The following is a 20,235-nucleotide window of genomic DNA, read 5'->3' on the forward strand; positions in this document are numbered from 1 at the left end:
AGATGCGTGTGTGCAGAAGAAATAATAACGATGAGAGCAAATGGGACGTATTACCTTCAATTAGTCATGTGTGCACAGCTCCTACTATTTCCAGGAACTGCGCTGTAGCCCTAAGAGAAAATCAACAGATTGTAGAAAGATAAATGGGTATTAGGAAAATTATTTTGTTTCTGTTTAAAAAATGTGCTTCTAGATATAAATAATAAACCAGGAAAAACATCCTTTTCTATTTTTAGATGGCACTACTAAACATATTACAGCTGAAGAGCTGATTATGCATTAAAAAGCTTTTTCACTAGACTTCTTTACCTAATACAGTGATATGTGACAGTGGGACACAATTTACAGGACATGCATTTGAGCAGAATACAGTGAAGCTTAGATTTAGATATGTGACTACTAGTCCTTCATCATTCCTAATTTACTGGGTGCAGAGTATGTACAAAAGCCTGGTGAACTCTTTGTGTGAAGTCTCTTAGTTAGAATTGAAGTGACCTTCATTTAACATAGCCTACTCCACTTCCAAAGTGAGTTAGGCTAAATTGAATTAAGGTCATTTTTAATTCTGAAGAAGAATACATACTGAGGCATTTAATATAGCTTAGTCTACTTTAAATTAACAGCTGTAATTAACTTGGAGATCTCTGTAGAAAAGACCTAAAAAGAGAAATTAAAAAACATCACAATTTTTGGTTTTAATCTTCTTTATTCTGTAAAAGGTAAGTGATTCAGAGTCTCAATATACAGTAAGAACAAACAAACATCAGTATAATATTGATCACCTCTCAATTATGGTAAGCACGCAGATAATGAAGTCAACTACCCTGAAAGTGTTTTGCTATATAGTTTTTTAAACAGCTATGCATTTGAATAACTTTGACTACACAAGTAGTATTTCCATTCAAATGTGTGACTAGACTGGAATCTAATGTCAGACAACTATACCATCAATTTTGAGTTTCATTCCTTCCATAGTTCATGTGTAGCAATCAAAAACCATTGCTGAACTACTAAAAATACAAGAACAAAATATGCAATAAAATTTTTTGTTGTTTTTTTCTCTACTCAATTTTTGTACATCATCAAGTATTCAGAAGTGCAGCAAATCAAGATAGTATAAAATACCTTGCTTTTCTTAGGTTGAGCAATCTGTCATGGATTCAAAAAAATTTGGAACACCTGTGTAGAAAAGCAAAGGACTTCTCTCGACGTGGAAACCTTTAAAATGAGCATGATGGCGGCCAGATACCCACAGAAGGATCACAAAGTCAATTACAGAAGCAGGTCAGTAAGAATTTTACTTAACAGTAATTAGCAATTTCTTCTGGATCACAAATTTGCAGGTGGTATCTTCTACAAATATGGAATAATCTGCAGAACAATTATAAGCAACTGAAAAAACTGCTGTTTGCCTGATAGCAAGAGACTACACCCTCTCCCGAATTATCATGGGAGATGAAGGCCAAGAACTGAGCAGCTGGACTTGCCCATTAAGGAAGTCCGTAGTTTATCTCTGCAAAAAACATGTCTATTCAGCAGAACATTGATCACAAGACAGCACCTGCCACCTCCTATGAATATATACCCACTATCCATAGAGAATTTGACAAATGCTATCCTGTCAAGGGGCAATACTAACAGCAAAAGCATAGCCAAAATGTACCTGTTTCTTTAAATTGTGTTCAAAACATCAGAAAAAAAACCCACCTTGCAACTTTATGGCTCTTGAGAGGTTTGTGGTGAAATAAGTGTAGTTCAAAATCAATAGGGAACATATAAACCCTTTGCTTCTATGTTTACATGGTTTTTTTGACCAGTGGCTATCCTGGGAAACGTCTAATGCCAAGAAGGGAAGGGTGGCAGTGGTGAAGTGTTGGCTGCTGGTGTAAACTTCCTTTGGAGCATTTTGCTTTAAGTGTACCTAGTAACATTGAAGGAAGCCCAAGTTACCCTTAATTAAGAACCCCTCCTTTGAACCAAAGTGTCCCTCAAAACTGTAACAGTCACAGTGTGCAGAACACCTTCCTGAGGCTCCAGATTTCTTCTGCATTCATAGTCGGAGGGCGTCAAAGAACATCCTTAAGGAGATCTGGCAGAGCAAGTTGTTGGCCAAGTTGCTCTAGCTTCATTGTAAATTCAGGGGCTGGCAATCTCACATACTGTGGAAACACAATGTAAGACCTTTCACTCCTCTCTGTGAGGATGGGTCCTCAGCAAGAATGAATTAGGCATCAGTGGATTTGGTCTTACCTGCACAAGGATGTACTTCATCGCTCTCTGAATAGCTAGTGCAGGGAGCAGGGGGAATTGCTGTACTCCCGCTTTCATCCTTTCCCTTAGCACATCCACATGACATAATTGATATATTCTTGGCAGGTCTGAAATTATGCTGCAGTGATGAATATTCCTGTTTCTGGGTCAGAAGCTGTAAAATTTGGAAAATAACTTCCATATTCACAAAGATATACATATGCTTCTTGGCACGTTAGCAATGTGCTAGAAAAACATCCCACGCTGGCAGAGCAGGGGTTAGCTGAGAGCAGGAAATGTGCCAGTAGTCTGGAACAACCTGAAGGGAAAACAAAGAGTTAAATGCCAAATATATCAGTCTGCTTAGGAGTAGAGAAGGAGGCTGCCAGGGGTATTCAAAGATGCAGGAATGTGGGATTTGAGGAAGAGCAGTCAAATCCGGTATTCAAACCCTGCAATTTACAGGCACTGCTGCAATGGTACGGCAGGCTGGCCATATAAAGAGAATTACAACTAAGGCAGGTACATATTCATAACCTGAGCAGAGCCTACATCCTCAGGGTAAGAATTATCACTACAGACGGGCAAAACCATCAATCTATATACACCAAGCCCTTGCAATGCAGGCACACCGTAAACGCGAGGGAAGAAACTTACGATGCGTAATGATTTAAATTTAGTGACTTGTTTTGAATGTGTATTGAAAACAACTGCTGCAGTTGCTACAGAAATGCCGCTATCTCATCTAGAAATTGGAGTGATTATGGAGTGAAATGATATGTGGTTCCAGAAGTAATTACCATCTGAAAAAGTGATTTCCATTAAAAGCACGTGAGAGCCTTTGATCTAACAGAAATTTATCTTTTCTGTCCTGAAATGACCCTCTCATTTTTAGTTCTGAGTCTATGTAGACAGGGAATATGCAAGTTTCATGAGGGAACTATACATCTGCTACAGAGCTTTAGGCTTTATCAGAAAAAAGATTGGTCTTGGTAGGATATTCCTAATCGATAGTTCCCAACAAATATGTAGAAAAATGGATTAAAACCCACATATGTAGAAAAATGGATTAAAACCCACTGTGAGTCACTGAAACTACATCATTAAATGTGTATAGTTCTAAAACTGCTGAGCTGACTTTCTTAAGAGTATAGCTATTTTTAAAAATCTTATACAGATCAGCAAAACAAATGAAATCTGAATTTTCTAGGTTGCGCCATTGCTGAAATATTCTAACATATCCAAACAGAACATCTTTTCATATTTGCATGATTTGATTTTTCAACCAATTGTGTTGAAAGGAAGAAGACAAACTACTTTTGTATGAGCAGTGATATGAGGCATTTCAGCATGGAAGGATTTTATATAAGAAAACCAAAGGATTTTATGTAGGAAAATTAAGGCAAACCAAAGATTAGGGCTAGAATAAAAGTAGATGCTCTGAATGCTAAGTAAATATATACACATAACATATACGATCTATGCTACATTGGTATGTTCTGCAATTAGTGAATGAGTACTAACTTGTTTAATATAGCATAAGTTGTGTAAGTGGTGTGAACGAGAATGCAAATGTCCAGCCCTAAGTCCTTGTTTCTGTTATCTTCGCTTAGACATGTAATGCTAGGACCGTGGAAGTGCTTCACCTAATGTTTCACAGCGCTGTTGACTTCTATTTGTTATTTTTTTGATTATGAGAGTGTTTGGGTATAAGCATTCATGCAAATCTATCAGGCTGCATGTGTATTCAGAGCATGTGCTTATTTGAGAACTAGTGTCATGCATTGCTGCACACATATATGTGGTGCCATGTCTGTACGTGTAGGATTTTGCTGGACTACGTGCAACGACCAGCTGATCCTCGTCCACCAAATCCCGCAGGGCAGTAATGGCTATTGGACCTTGGTGGGTCCTCACATATAGAGCCTATGCAGCGTAATTTGCTAGTGAAGGGATGAGCTGTAATGGCAAGAATATGCTAAAGATGCTGCAGCATATCTCATTTGTTAGTGATGCTGCTGCTGTCTTCTCAAGGATATCAAAATGCCTGTCAGCACCTGGATGAAAATCAGCTGACTCAGATGCCATCTGGCCAAAATGAAAATGACGATGGCTGGAGCAGGGAAAACATTTAAAACTGGGGTAACATCTTTACCTATCTGTGATAGCATCTTCAGACATTTATTTAAATACTACAGCACCTCAGTTTTCTATTTTTTGTCATTGTCCGAGTGATCAAGATGGTCAATGGCAAAAGCACCCTCTTCTTTTCCCGAGCTAAGCTTCTCCTCCTGGTACAGATCCGGCCAGTGCAGTTCCCCTGCCCTTCCCTAGCAGAGCAAATTACCGGTAACTCGCTGAACCTCTGGGTAAGCGTGTAAAGAACGCGGAGACTCCGGCTTTGGCAAAACGAGACAGTCCTCTTCAATAGGAGCAGCTTCACTGCCCCCAATGGTTTGCAGATTATTTCCTCACTATGCCTAAGTCTTGTTTCTGATCTTCAAAGCAATAAAGACCTGGCTTCCTCAGAGACTGCTGCTTTAATCATAAAAACACAGGTACTCCTCTGAAGCAAGCAGTATCACACAGATCAGGATAATGCAAGTGAAAAGGTGAAAATCAAGAGAAAGTCCCTTAATTGAAGCGTTCATTGACAGAACTTCAACCTACAAAACATCAAGATAATTCGGATGAGCGTTCCCCAAACTTTGCAGCTGGATAATCCGGGCAGCTTGTACCACTGTCAAGGCAGAGCCACGCGCTGGCTAGACCTGCCCGGTGTTCACATGCAGCGTACTCCACTGCACAGTCTCAGGAGACTGGAAATTTCCCAGAGGTGTCTGCTGTAGTGCGCATTAGCGCGTGTGCATAAAACCCCGTCTTGCAGAGAGTAAGGTAATTCAGTCTTAGGCCGTGGCAGCGTGAGCTGCACCGGCAGGCAGCCCCCGCTGTCAGGAGAGGATTTGGACGGCCCCTGTGAAAGACGGTAGCTGGGACGGCTGCAGCCAGAACAATTCGTGCAGCCTGCAGCCGTGGGGAAAGAATGCTGCCAGAAGAGGCTGGGTATCGCATAAACTGTCCTGGCAGAATATATACGGTTTGCGATCCATACGATTAGCACTTCTCTCCACTCTCCCCGCTTTAAGGCACATAAAACAGAGCCTTCTTTTTGATGAGCGTTTCCTTCCTGAGCCAAAACACTCCGAGCGTTTCACGTGGTAAACACATAGAGAGAGCTACGATCAACTCGAAAGTCACAATACCGCTTGAAAACGCGTAGCTGTAGCTATTTGCGACGTGAGCGGCAGCGAAAGGGGGGAGGCAAAAAAACCCAACAGCTCTTCGCTGGCAGCTCGCTTACTTTCGGCATTTTCCGTCGGCAGTCCGCTGAGCCACGCAAAAACAGGCTGGCAAGAGGCGGCAAGCGCGACTGGTCCTCGTGTCGGCTGCCGGGGCGCGGGCCCGGCCGTCGCCCGCGGGGGCAGCGGCGGGGTGGGCGCCCGCGGGCCGCCGGGGATGCTGCGGGGGGAGGCGGCCGAGCCCCCGGCGCCGGGCGAGCCCTGCCGCAGGGCCGCGGCGCGCTCGGCCTCCCGGGGTCACCTTGGGGACGGCGCGCCGCGCCCCCGCCTCAGCCGCGGCGCCCCGCGGGCGGGACGGCCCTCCGGGCGGCGGCAGCGGGGGGCGCTCCCGCGCCGCCGCCCCGTGCGGCCGGGCGCCGGCCGGGGCTGCGCGGAGGCGGCAGCGGCGGAGGCGGCAGCGGCGGAGCCCGCGGGCAGCCCGCCCCCGCCCTCCGCGAGCCGCCGCCGCCGCCGCCGCCGGGGCGGGCGCCGCCCGGGGCTCCCGCGGCCCCCTCCTCCTCCTCGCCCTCCCTCCGGCCGGACCCCCCTCCCCCCGCCTGAGGCGACGGCGGGGCCGGGGCCGGGGCCGTGGACGGCGGCGCCCCGCGCGCCCCCGGCGGGCGGCGTAGCAGGGAGGAGGCGCCGCCCCGGCCGTCATTTCCGCCGTGTGTCGGGGTGGGGGAGGGGGGCAGAGCGCTCGCCTCCTCCTCCGCGGCGGCCGGAGACACAGAGACCCAGCGCGGGGCGAGGGGAGCCAGCCGCCGCCGCCGCGCCCGCGGGCCGCGCCGCGCCGCCCCGCCAGCCGAGCCCTGCCCCCCGCCCGCCGCAGCCGCCCGGCATCCTTCCCGCCCCCCACCCCCCCCCCCCGCCCCGCGCCGCCCCGGCCCGGCCATGGGGAACGCAGCCACCGCCAAGAAGGGCAACGAGATCGAGAGCGGTGAGTGAGGGGGGATCCGCCGCCTCCGCCCGGCGCCTGGCTCCGCTCCCCGAGGAGGGGCCGGCGGGCCGGGCCCGGCGCGCCCGCCCCGCGCCGCCGCAGGCCCCGCGGCCTAGCGGCTGAGGCGCCGAGCCCCCCCCCCCCCCCCCCCCCCAGCCCCGGCCCCGGCCCCGCGCAGGCCTCGGCCGCCCGCGCCCGCCGGCCCCCAGCTCGGCGCGGCCTGCGCGCCGCCGCGGAGGAGCCCGAGCCCGGCCCCGGCCCCGGCCCGCCGCCGAGCCGCCCGCCTCGCGGTGTAGCGCCTCGGGAAACGAGCCGGGGTAAACCCGCCTGCGGCCGCCGGGCCGAGGCCGCCGCCGGGCCGCGCGTCCGGCTGTCCCGCAGCAGGTGTCCGTCCCCGGCGAAGGAGGAGCTGCTGGCGGGGCCGGGGTGGCGGCGGGCAGGTGTCAGCGCCTCCGCCAGCCTCCAGCCTCCATCCTCGCCCCGGCCGGCTCGCTTTCCCCACCCCTGAACACACCCTTGCCGGCGGGGGAGGCCGGCCGCCCGCCCGCCCGCCCGCCGCGCTCCGCTCCGCGCTCCGCTCCGCGCTCCGCTCCGTCTGCGGCGGGAGGGTTTTCTTCCCGCTGCGGGGAATGTAGGTCAGAAACTCCTAAGCCGGCCCGGATCGTGCAGCCCCGCGGAGCCCGCCGGTCCTGCCCGCTCCCCGTGGCACAGCCCCAGCCCCGCGGCGTGTTTACATCGTTGGGGAGCGCGCTCGGTACAAACGCTGTTCTCCTCATCCCTGGGTAAAATGGAAGACAAAAGCATCGGGCTGAACTTGCCGTCGCCGGGTGCTTTCTGCTGGGTTTGGGGTCTTTTTTTCCCAAGTATTTCAGTATGATCTTTAAATAATATAAAGCCGATCCAACTGTTGGGGAAACATGCACACCCCCCACCACCCCCACCCCGACTTCATTTTTAGTAAGTTAACTTCTTTACTTCGCTTCTAGTGGAAAACTTCGGGTACGTTTGTGATGGATAAGAGAAAAGAGGAGACGTAGAGAGCAGCCAGTTGTGCAAGCTCGGTGTTCCTACAACAATACCCTTTGTTACTGGAAATTCCTTGGCCGATATTGAAACAGAAAGGAGTTTAAACATAGAAATTACTTTTTTTTTTTTTTTTTCCTCCCCAGTTTGTTAACCTTTTGTGTGTTTACTACTGAGGTCTGGGGTAGAACCGAGTAACCCAATTTGCATAGGCCAGTGCCTGCCCATGCAGCATTCCTCTCTGGCTGCCCAGGGACCTGCATGGGTGTCTCCAGCTGTGGGACAAGGGGCTCTGCTTGACCTACCCAGTTCTGCTGCATGGTTTTGCCTTTCAGTTCTTGCGTCTTATTATTATTACAGATTTCACAAACCAAATGGTTTCTGAGTATTTGATCATTACTGTTTAGTGGGTTTTTTATTTATTTAGCTGAGTGCATTAAATTTTGATAGGAAGTGTTTTCGCCTACCTACAAAGATATGTGTGAAGAGAGAGAGGGTGGATTGTTTGAAGTACTTCAGATGACAAAACGCTGCATTTTGTACTTCATAGTAGCTGTATTGCTGTTAGTCTGGGCAGTTAAATAAGACTACACCACACAGTCTGTACTTGCATTTTAATTAATTCTTTTCTTGTATTACTAAATACAGTGATTTTTAAGTTGCAGAAGGAGTTTGCTTTAGAACTCCTCTTTCTCCCTTTGTTAGAGTTTAAAAATGAAATGCTGCTAGAGACATCAAGCTCAGATGTTAAGTTACTCAGTATATTTAGTAGCAAAAAGCTCTGTAATGATACAACTTCTGTAACTAAGAGAAGAAATTGATCATCATTGACATACTGCTGGGAAAGACCAGGATTCACTTACTGTGGAGGATCAATAATATATGAATACTACACACATAATAAATTATCAGAAGTGTTATTTGGTTTACCGGCAATGCGAGTTGATGTGTAATCTAATTCATATGATAGATGGCAACTAAAAAGCTAACGAAACATAAAATGTGATGGAGCTTTAGTATTTCTGATACATATTTGCATTGTTGAGCCATTTTTCCTGGTTTGTGTGTTAAGTGTCCTTAGTAGCACATATTCCAAACTTCAGGACACTGAAAATGAAGTTGTTTGAAGTGGTGACAGTAAAATATCCAGGTTTGACTTGCAAAGGTGATGTTATGCCCTTGATCCACACATGGAGCATATGGTATTGTGTGGATCAAGGACACGCTAAGGTCCCTGAAAGAACAATGAAGGGTAACGCAGCTTCTGCTGATAGCTATACTTACTAGTTCATGAAGTGTAATTTGAGAACTCTTTCACTATCTGTGGTCAGCACAGTAAATGCTGTTCACCCAACCATGGCCCTTATATTCTCGTTTATTTTAGCTTTCCGTGTATGTTCAAGTATCTTCAGTACTTGGTACTTCACTCAGGCTATGAAGAGGAATAAAACCAGTTATATGTGAACACCGGTAGTAGAATGGAGCAAGTGTTTCAGAGTATTTCTAGGCAGAAGTTGCAGGTGCGTGACATCTGAATGCTGGTTAAGAAACTTAAGCTTAGCCACCAAAAAAGTGAATCAGGCTTGCACAGCAGGGAGGGCAAGATACATGTGTGTATATACAGAAGACGGGAAGTTTCAGTGTGGTCTGTTAGGGTTTTCTTTCTATGCCCTTCTGCTCCAGGTTCTAATATGCAGTGGATTTCGGAGGACAAATGTTAAAAGTGATCCTTTACTAAAGAGAAGCTTACAGGCTCTGTACCCATTTTAAACTCTGTGCCTGGGTTCATGATTTTCCACAGGGCACAGCAGCCTACGAACTCTGAGGTTCATTTAGAATAATGATATAAGTATTTTTCATTTGAAATCCAAAGAGACACAGTTGTCAGTTGTCTTAAAAGTTTCTCTAAGTTTGATACCTCATCCTAATATTCATTTAATTATTCACTTCATTGTTTGGGGTGTTTTCTTTCAGCTGCTCAATTTACAGTAGTTGAGAAAACTTCTGCAACCTATGAGTTAAAAATGTCAACATGTGGTAAATTACGTTTAAAAAAAAAAAAAGCCACGGGGAGTCTACCTTAACTTGTTGTAATTAATGTAGGAAAATGTTAGCTTTATTAATATTCATTACCTTGGAATCATTTGTTAAAGTACCACACAACGTAAAAGAAACATAACTGCAACACATCTCTGAGTTTAAAAAAGGTCACATAGTATTTTTTTAATCCAGTAAGTGAATCTGCTGTTACTTTCAAGATCATATTGATTTTATATGAAACAGGAATGTTTTAACTTTAATAGAACTATTTTCTAGACTGCGATGAATGTCAGCCCTGCAATTGTAAAGTTTGTAGAAAGTTTTGATTTTTTTTTTTTCTTCAGGTAACTCAATTATACAGATTTTTGAAGTAATTACTATGTATGGCTCTGAATTATTTGCCCCTGTAGATATGCAAGGTAATGTCATACATGACAGCAAGAAGTTTGTTTAGAAATTAATAGTAATCTCACTTGGTGTTTTGTTTGGGTGTTTTTGTGGGGTTTTTTTGCTAGATTCAAGAATACTTAGCTGTGATATTGTCTGTTTCTTTTTAATCACCAAACAGGATTAGAGACCAGGTGATTAGAATACGGTCTTTGGTGACTGGAAGATTTTCTTCCTTTAGATCTTGAAACCACAAGGGCTTGGCTTCTGAGTTGCGTTAGCCAGGATTCAAATGGTCCTTGCTGCTTTTTCTGTAGCAATATGTCATAGTAAATTGCTCTTAAAATGCACGTTTAAAATTAAACTTTACATGATTTTCAAAACATAATTCTGTACAGATATCTTCTTACATGGTAGCCAGATCTGCAGCTTCCTGTGCACGAGGAATTTATTAATCTAACATGACTTTACTAACTTCGACTTCTGTGGTCTTTAAATAGCCAAGTACAGCGTGTGTGATGTGTATTCTGCATGTGAGTTTTATGTTCATTCACTCCTCCTCCTCCTCAAAGTGTTCCCACTACAGTATCTTCAGTATGACAGAGTTCCTATTATAGTCAATTCTTCCCCTTTTTAACTCTTATAATTATTCTGTAAGTAGTGCTCCTTTGAAATGTGCTTGACAGGAAGATGCAGCCTTCTTCATTTTCCTTTGCCAGTAGATTTTAACCTCCTCAGGGGACATTTCTTAGAACTGAAATTTTTTTGTTCTTATTTTTCATGTGCATTCAGTGCTGGGTCATTCTGCTGTGTTTACTCATTGAGGACCAAAAGAGACCACAAATTTGTTTCTTGTAAAGACTGGATGAGGCATAGCTCTGTCACTGCTGACCTTGATTAGATTAGAATAGGTGAAGTAGAGGTGAAAAGCTCCATGTCCATTACTATTCCAAGCTTGCTGATTTCCTGTCACTTTTCCAGAGACCCTTGTTTTACTGTTTTTGATCTAAGTGTAGTTTTGTTCAACAGCTGTTGTCTTGTTTCCTTTGCTCATTGTGTTTATGCTCTCTGATTTTGAAATGAATAGCTTTTGGAGCCTTGCTTACACATTGTAGAACATCAGCTATAGTGTGTATTGTATAAAGAGAAATTAACAATATGTATTCCGGTGATGCTGAAATGGACTGTATGGATAACATCTCTAAACAATGTATTTGAAGCTTCTTTTCTTGTATTTTTGGGCTTGTATTGTCTCACTATTGCTCAATTAGGTTTCAGCAATAAAGAACTCCATCATCTGAAAATCAGAAGTAGTTATAATTACTTGCTGAAGAAATACCTAAAAATGCCTTTGCTGTAATCACCAACGTAAGACTACCAGTATGTACCATCTGAAAATTCTGCTTTAGTTAAAAGCAAAATGCTTATTCACAGCTTGGACTAGCAAGGAGAGAGGCTATCACTCAGTAAATGATAGCCACGTGGTAGCATAACAAAAGGTCAGAAGGACCTCCAAGTGATAAATTAGTTTATGTATTTAGCTGTTGTAGTTAGGCCTTTATTACAGGCTCAGATGGCTTTAAAGACAGAATATTTTAAATTACTTGACATTCCCTTGTTGCTGGGTTTCTTTAGTGTCCATTAATTTACCCATATATCCACATGCATAGAAATGACACAATCGAAAGTAATATTTTGAAAAATACTTAGATTTATCATATTTTTTGCAACAGTCACGTTGTTCCTTAGTGTAATTATGGCTATGTCTATGCTGCAAAAATTAACCATCTTATTGGTAGAGGGAGCAGAGTGTGGACAGAGAAGTAAGTGGAAGAACTGTAAGGACACGCTGCAAGTTCCAGTGTCGCAGGCTGCCTTGCCCGATTGGAGGGCTTGCGCTCCACGCCGAGCGTCGGGCTGTTGGGAAGTCTCCTCCAGTTAGCTAAGTTCTTCCGTAACTGACACATCTGTCCTTTGGACAGAGCTGTGGAAAGGCCTTTGGATGGCTGTCAGATTTTGTGTGTTTTGCCTGCGTCCCTACTATAGACATCCTGAAAGACTTGTTTGCCCAGAAGCCTTTTTTTTTTTTAACTACAGCAGTTAGTTTAATAAAATACATTGTCTGTGCTACACAGCATTGGGTTCCAGATCAAATCCAAGTAGAGTGTATCTTTTTAATGAGTGCTTCTGGTCATTTAAGCTTGCAGAGTTTTCAGTGTTAGGAACCTTGAGTTGGTGGGGATTTTTCTTATAAACTTGTGAAACTTAGGACTAGAACTTGGCAAAGAGTCTGCCTGCTCTCAAGCTTTGTCTTTGTTACAGGTGCAAGGTGTTATTTCATATGCATTTCTTTCAGTTGCAGATCTGCTTTTCTCTCCCCTGCCACTTTTTTCCTGCCTCTGTGCCCCCAAGTGTGCTGGAGCAACTATTTATGAGACAACAAGGTGAACTGAATTTGAGATTGATCTAGGTTAAAAATAACCCTGCAGAAAAGGAAAAGCAGAAGGGACTTTAGACAACCTGGATCGGCTTCCTGATCCAGTTCGCTGCAGCTGTGCTAACAGTTGTACTAGTGCAGGTAGGATATGGCACAGAGGTGAGACTGGATAACAAGCGCAACATAGGGGCTGCCTGACCTACTGCAGTTGCAGAAAGGAGAGCTGTGGTGCTGTGGTTTCAGGGTGTACTGCAAGCCTTTTCCTACCTTACACAGTTTCTACTCTGTGAGGTAGAAATGCTTCCTGGGGAATGGGAGAGAGGACAAAATAGCAGTGGAGCTGTGAGGAGGCAAGTGAAGTGAGAAATGTGTTGTCTTAGGACTTGCAAAAGTAAGATTAAAAGATAAAATCACCTTCCTTTTTTTCCTTTTTTCCTTTTTTAATTTTTTTTCTTCCCCCCACTCCCGCCCCAGTATGGTTGGGAAAGGATTACACATGTTCGTTTGTGTAATTTTATTTATTTTTGTTACCCTGTTGTTCAGGAGGGCTAGTCATGAATCACGACCCCATTTTGTTTGTACAAACACAAACCAGATGATTTATTTTCCAAAACACACATGTTCTGTTTTGTGTAATAAGGTGAATACAGACAGATGGGAAATGCAAGATGAAGTGAGACTATTAGTCTGTGTAGCAGGAGAATCAGGATAAAGCAATTTGAGGGTATGTTTGTAGCCATTGCTATGCAGGGAGCTAAAAGGAAGATACTGGGGTAGCCCTGCCTGTGGTGTTCAGGATCAGCACCGGTAAACGACAGTCGTCTTGGTGCTCAGTTGAGCCTGCCTCTTCAGCATCCTGCTTGCTGTTTCTTCAGCGTCACAGCAGAATAACATCCACTAAGGGTAAGGTTTCACAAAATAGCTGAGCGCATCTGGTGGCTTGTAATGTTGAAAAAAATGTTTTTATTCCTAGACTTTTCATGGGTCACAATTCCAGCGTTTTTCTGATCCATTGATAAGCTGTTTTACATAGGCAGAAAACTGTCTTTTTTATCTCTTTGGGTTATCTATAACTATTTTGCACACTAAATCAATTAACTGAGGTGTCAGATGGCAAGAGACAGATTCAAAGGAAGTGCTGAAAGCACTGGTGGCGATGAAATAGTGAGGTGGCAAGAAAAAGGAGTCTCTTTTCTTAGCACTGAGGTCTTAGATTAACAGTTTCCTAAGACCTCACCCTGCTAACTTCTTGGAAAAATGATTACTCCAAGCTACCCCTTTCCCGTCTGCCTTTGTTCATATAATGAATTGCTTCAAGGCTTGAAGTTTTTAGTGAGAGATGTTAGCACCTAGCAGTTGGACTTTGCTTTTTCAAGCTTTTAGAGTTACATGAAGATAGAGAAGAATATAGCAAAACATTGCTTCTTTCCATCTCCATGCTTACCATGTGGATCTTTAAGACAATATTTTAGAAGAGGTTTTTTGTTTAATTTTTTCATTCTGTATTTAGATTCAGTTCTGGTTTTGCCAATATGATAATCAAACTAAGAAATGTAACGAAGTTTTGACTTCATTCATTCATTTTCTCATTCATTAAACTATTTTCTGCTTTTTCCTGCCCGGGGGGTGTCATCTATAATCGTAGAGGGTTTGCTAGCTTGTGATATAATGAGTTCTGGTATACATTCCTAGATACATATGTAGTAAGAGCTAGGCTAACTGTGGGGATTGCTTAACATTTTACCATGTAGTAAAGGTATAGAAACACCTTTGTTTTAGGTTTTGGTGGGGTTTTGTTTTTTAAAAAAGCTGCAATTTTTATGACTTCGCACGAAACAACCAGTTTAGTTTTGGTGTTTCTTTACATTGGGATATCGTCTGTCTGTAGTTTTGAGCCATAGTTTTAGGGGTTTAGAAAATCTTTCAGAAAATCATAGAGGTATATAAATACACTCTGCATGTTAGAGATAAATGGCCCTCCAGTCTCTTTAGAAAGCAAAAACCTTTTCCATGACATAGCTGTTCTCTACCAGAGAAAGCCTGATGAGCATTTTGAGCCAAGTTCTCTCCTTAGGAAGGGCAGAGAGTTACTGTTCTACCTTGCACTGACTCTTTCTTCGGAAAGATATGGTATCTGTGTGATAGACTAACACTGAAATTGTAAGATACATTACCTGTGATGTTAAAAGAAGAGGCATAGAAAATCCTCCTTCAACACATTGTTAGATGAATGAATATCTAATCTGCTGGGTGATTTGTAAAGGTAAGCATTAGTTTTGTTACGCCTCTGCCTCTTGTTAACTTTTATCCTTTTGCTAAAATACTGTAATGTTTACACAGAGGACATTGGGAACTTTTGTTTATTTTATTTCATTCAAGTTTGTCTGCTTCCAGCAAGTATGTTCTTGTTAACCTACTGCACTTGCTGTTAGCACTCATCTATAAACCCACAGACTTCCACAGCTGCAGTGTGGTTCAAGAAATTAAAACAAAGGAAACGGCATTTCTGGCACAAACATGGAAACTTTGAAGATAGAAAAGATTGTTATTTTGCCTGTGCCCAGAATCTGTTTGCTCTTCCCTCTCATGAAATGACATAATTAAGGGTGTATGTACTCAGATACATCAGCAGGTGCATTGTAATAGTAATTAAGGTTAGTTTTGATTACTATGGTATTAGGCAGTTTGAAATTCTTTGGTTGTTTTGTAGCAGGTAACAGTAATAGGTTTATTGTATATTTAAATTCTAATTGGGGAAAATGTGACTTAACTGCACCAGTCTACCATTAAGATGAAGTTTTTAATACAAATTACCTGTATTCAAGCATTTTATTAACTGATCTGTAGATTAATGTGGAGCCTGGATGTTTTAATCGGGGTTTCTCATTGAAAAACAGGGTAGGTGGTGAGAGAGAGAAAAAGCATTACATTGCTAAAATCATGCCCAAACCAATTTGAAAGATCATAATATTTCCTTCTAACAGGTGTCATTATGATGAAAGGAGGTATGTTTTCATTGACTTGTTGAGGACTATTTTATATCAGGCTGTTTGTAAAAATTCAATGCTTCAGTCATATATTTGGTCCCTGTGAAAACTTGTGCAATGAGAAGGGGGCATCTCATTGAAATCTAGGACTATGCATGCTCTGCAGATCCCAGCACTGGTTCTCTGCTTTGGGAGCTATGGGTTAAACATCCTAAAGCAGCAGACCGCAACAGTGCATACCGTGATCAAGCTGGTTTCTCTCTGTTGGCTTAAAAAAAAAAATCTACATTTTAGTGGTGCTTGTTTATGTGAACTGAACTTCAGAGTGAAATAAGGTGCTAGATCATTTAGCTTAATTTAATGGCCTATATGAATATCAAATTGCAAAACAAGTTTTGCAATTAGTTTAAGTCTACAGCAGCTTCATGGGATGTGAAATCACCTCGGAGATTCAGGGCGTATAGTGCTTTGTAGTGGTTCTTATGGTGTCTGCTGGTTCTTTTGCAAATTTTTTTTTCCTCTTTTAATTTTTTGAGGACTAACAATCAGGTGCAAAAATGACATGAAAACAAAATTAGCTTCAGTTTTTCACACAGATTGCTCTAATACCTAAGAACAGTTAAATTTTTATCTAAATTTTTTCTATTGTTATAACATGCTTTCTGCCAAAAGATTGCTTTTTCAATTCTATCTACATCCTTATCCAACTGCTCATTTAGTATTCAAATGTAGAATTTATTTTATTTGCATATTAACTTTTTTATATTGAACTCCATAACATTCTTGAACTTTAAATGAATGCATGCAAAGTTTGTGTTGTTTTTTTTTTTTTCCCCCTCCTTCTGTTTTCATTGCTGAGTAACATTTGTTACCATTTGTAGGTAACATACCAAACATATTGCATCTAAGGTGAGTACTCAGGAACAAGTTGGCAAGGATGGTAAAAGATACTGAATGATTTCCATATGAAGAATTACTATGTAAGTGGTATCTCTTCTGTCTAGACTAGGTAGAGGATATGATCTGTAAAACTGTGTGTGGCATGGGAAGTGAGAAGTGTCCTACGCTTGCCCTGTTCTTGCTTTTGTTAAGCAACCACTTCAAGTCACTGTTTCTGTTGTCTTTTTCCTTAGGGACAGATACCAATTTCTTCCTAATAAAACATTAGAGCCCTCCTTGAGAACGAGGAACTACAGAAAAGAGAATGGAGAGAAACCAGGCAACAGCTGGTAAAAGAAGGAGGGAGGAGTGTGGGTCAAGAAATCTAAAAATAGGGAGCCAAAGGGAGTACTAAGCAGAGTATGGTCAGGGTCTTGTCCACGTTCTCCCGTCCCAGCAGAGGGAGCTGATGAACGCTGGCCAGAGATCCTCTATCTGAGGAGGTGGAAGTAAATGCCATGGATGTCGAAGCTTCCTCCTAGTTGCAGCTTGGTTGGAGCCAGTGGAGTTGATGAAGAGATCCTGCATCACATACACACTTCCCCTGTAAGGCTGTAAATGTAAAGGAGAGCGAAGAGCATCTTAATAAGAGGTTTTGGAGAAGCTGACAGAGGGATTTGCCACTTGTTCCACTCAGACTGTGGCACACATGTGTGTTCCACCTTATCCCAGTGGGAGCTCAACTGTCAGGACCCCATGAACAGCGGTATGGATGTCCCCATCTCTAAAGTATTTTTCCTGGCTGGGCTCTGGGTTTAGCCCAGAGTACAAGCAGGTCCACCTGGCGTCTTGCCTCTTCTGATGGTAGGAGATCCTGTCTCCTGCTGTCTGGGCAGGGCAAAAGATGAGAAGGTGAAGTATGAGCGCGTAGTGGAATTTTCCAAGATGAGGTGTGAAGATGAACCGGATGTCATGAAGCCTACTGAAATACTGTGTGGGGAAGCATGTGTATATCACAGGGACAACAATCTTCTGCTAGTGTTACAGTTCCCTCAATCTTGTCACCAGGAGTTACGCTGTTGCTGTAGAGATGGCAGTGCAGGTCAGGGCACCCGTGACTAGCTTCATGCCAAATACGCAAAGCCACATTCTTTATTTTAGGTGTGCCACAGATGCCAGGTATACTTGGTGTGTTGTATAGTTTCAGCCATCTTCAGCATTTTCCTTTTGATACCTGTTATGGTGAGTCCCTTATTTACCTACAGTCCTAACCTTCTTTGTGCACTTAACTGTATTCCCAGCAGTCCTTGCCTATGTTTTCCTGTAGTCTGATGTAAGATGGTTTTACATTGCACTGAAGAAGTCCATTGTTTTATGTGCCAAAGCAGTACTTTTTGTCTGATCTTTTTATCATGATAATCGTAGGTGCTACTTGTATACCTTCAAACAGGATTTTTTTTTTAAATTTCTTTTTTTTTTTAATGGATGGTATCTCTTTAGGAACTTGCTGTTTTCAGGAGCTAAACTGATATTATAAAGTTGTTCCCTTCAGAAGAGTTGGAGGTTTTTGGCGGTTGGTGGTTTTTGGTTTTTGTTTTGTTGGTTTTTTAAGCAGATGCTTGAAACAATGCCATTTATTAAGGAAAAGCATATGCTAAGTAATTGACAGCAGAAATACAGAACATAATTTGACCAAGTAACTGTTGTGCTTTTCAACCGTAGGACAGTTTTGTGTGATGATTTGGTTGAACTTCTAAATCAGTTATAGCCACAATTACTTGTTAGTATTACTTAGAATGTTTTTTCAGGACCTCTTTTAGAAGCAATTTTATAGTTTCTACTGGGCAAGAGCTGTGCTTTCAGAGTAGAACCTGATTTTTGCTGGTATGATGTTTTTTGATAAAACCAAAGCATGTTTGTATTGTCTCCCGCTTGAGACTTGAGGCTATAATTATGAAACTTTCTTCAGCTTGCTGCTTATGGAGTAGTTACATGACCAATTTTCTTTGGCAGTAAAGCTGACTTGAAAAATTCCTGCCCTGATCACCCCTGCTGCTCTGCTCGCAGCTACAACTTGCTGCTTCTCCTGTGCTGATGCAGCTGTTTGAGGACTGCTCTGAAGCATCACCGAAATGGTTAAAACCCTTGCTTCTGCACGGCTCTGCTGTTTTAACCCATTAATTTCATGGATCTCTCTTAAAATATGGCCCTGCCTTGTGTTGGAGTGATACAAAGGAGGGATGTGAAAGAAAGGGTGAAACATCCTTATAAGTGGATTTTGCCACTGAAGAGAATGTACTAAGCGTTTCACTAAAAGGAAGGAGAAAATGCTAGCATCGAATGTTGTTGATCTAAGCTTTTAGATATGTTAACCCGAGATGATTTTTAATTTGAGGGGCTCTTTGGCGCCTTCCCTTCAACCAGAGATGCTGCTGACTGACTTTTGTAATGATACGCATCACCACGCCATTCTCAAATATTATCAGCAAAAGTTGTCCCATTTTTGCTTACTACTGAGACTAAAATAGTATTTGTAACATTTTAATTCTGTTAAATGTGGTTGCCCTCATGTTCATCAGAGCAAAATTTATTTTGACAAAGTTATCGAAAGGATCACCAGCCCTCCTCTTAATATTTTTAATTACTCCAGAATGTACTCAAATATTTGTTAGGACGAATAAAACTGGAAGATGACTAATACATACACACTCATTTTAGATACAGCATGTGAGTAGGGAGTAACAGGAAGAAGAGAGACATGGAGATTTGTGCAGTAGCACAATGAGAGATGTGAAAGAACCAGATATCAAAGCTAGCCTGAGTGATATAGTAAGGCTAGAGGTATAAGCACTTCAAATTTAGCATGATCTTTGACAAGAAAAATGAAGGCATCTCTTGCATTTACCTTTTCTGCAGTCAAACTGAATTTTCCAATTAATGGTGAAGCTACTGATTTTCTGCAGGATGTATTTTTCATTTAAAGTGAAAATAAAGTTCATAGCCTTACTGCCCTTTCTTTCAAAAGATAACCTGTGGTAGTTCTGCCTTTCTTTGTGTGAAAATAATCCCAAACAGAAAATAGTAGTTGGCTGGTCTTCCACAGTTCTATTCAGAACGTTGTAATTTTCTCCACCAACTAAATTGACTTATTCATTTCCACTAATACATACAAACTTACTTGTTCTGTTGCCAGTCTTGTTGTTAAGAGGACTAGCCCAAAATGCAGTGGCTGGGAGAACAGAGTACTAGATGTTCAGTATGGAAAGCATATATATGGAAAGCCTATAAATGCAAGCATTTCACATGTAGTCCCTTTGGACTTGGGCACAAGAGGAAAATTTTTCACAATGACAACAATCAGCCATTGGAATAATCTCCCCACGGAAGTGGTGGATTCCCCAACATTGGACACTTTTAAGATTTGCTGGACAGGGTGCTGGGCCATCTTGTCTAGACCATGCTTTTGCCAAGAAGGTTTGGACCAGATGATCCTTGAGGTCCCTTCCAACCCGGTATTCTATGATTCTATGATGTGTTATGGAGAAGCTGAGTAGCAAAGCAAGTCTGATCTTGAGATTGTTTGTTACTTGTGTAGTACTTGAGAGGGGTTTATAGAAAGTGATTGCAAGTTGGGGAGGAGAGAATAGAGAGATCAGGTACATTTATGAGAAATAGAGCAGTGGTGAGAATTTGGATTTCTCTCAAATGGTGTGGTGGTGGTTGGATAGCCTGAAGAGGGCAAGAGTTACGTGAAAAGAAGTTTTGATTTCTTGTTGAGTGTATGTTTAATCATGAAAAGAGAGAGATTTAGTGAATTTGGGGAAAATGTACGCCGCAGTTGGCAAAAGACAGAATATATTCAGTATTATGGGTGTAAGACACAATATTGGCAGTTCTCTGATAGTCAAAGTAGTAGTAAATACTGAAGATGGAAGATGCAAGAGAATAAAGAAATAG

The 20,235-nt window shown here is 42.8% G+C and overlaps 1 protein-coding gene and 1 long non-coding RNA gene across 5 annotated transcripts in view; one reads left to right on the top strand and one right to left on the bottom strand.

Moving 5' to 3' along the window:
• Positions 1-686: 686 nt before the first annotated feature.
• On the bottom strand, positions 687-6,056 carry LOC104321133 (uncharacterized). 4 transcript variants are annotated; one of them, XR_011325738.1, is made up of 3 exons: positions 4,511-6,056; positions 2,251-2,569; positions 687-2,159 (listed from the first exon to the last, which is right to left on the bottom strand). It is a non-coding gene; the product is annotated as an uncharacterized lncRNA (long non-coding RNA). The 4 variants fall into 4 exon arrangements; XR_011325737.1 differs by having other exon boundaries at positions 4,452-6,056; XR_011325736.1 differs by having other exon boundaries at positions 4,406-6,056.
• Positions 6,057-6,229: 173 nt separating this feature from the next.
• Positions 6,230-20,235, top strand: part of PRKACB (protein kinase cAMP-activated catalytic subunit beta) — a 75,758-nt gene continuing 61,752 nt past the window's right edge. The window contains exon 1 of the mRNA XM_069789093.1: positions 6,230-6,525. Coding sequence (XP_069645194.1) covers positions 6,480-6,525 — 46 coding nt within the window. The 5' untranslated portion in view covers positions 6,230-6,479. The remainder of the gene's footprint in view (positions 6,526-20,235) is intronic.

The sequence above is a fragment of the Haliaeetus albicilla genome, chromosome 8 (genome assembly GCF_947461875.1).
Source record: "Haliaeetus albicilla chromosome 8, bHalAlb1.1, whole genome shotgun sequence".
In the NCBI taxonomy this organism is placed as follows: Eukaryota; Metazoa; Chordata; class Aves; order Accipitriformes; family Accipitridae; genus Haliaeetus; species Haliaeetus albicilla.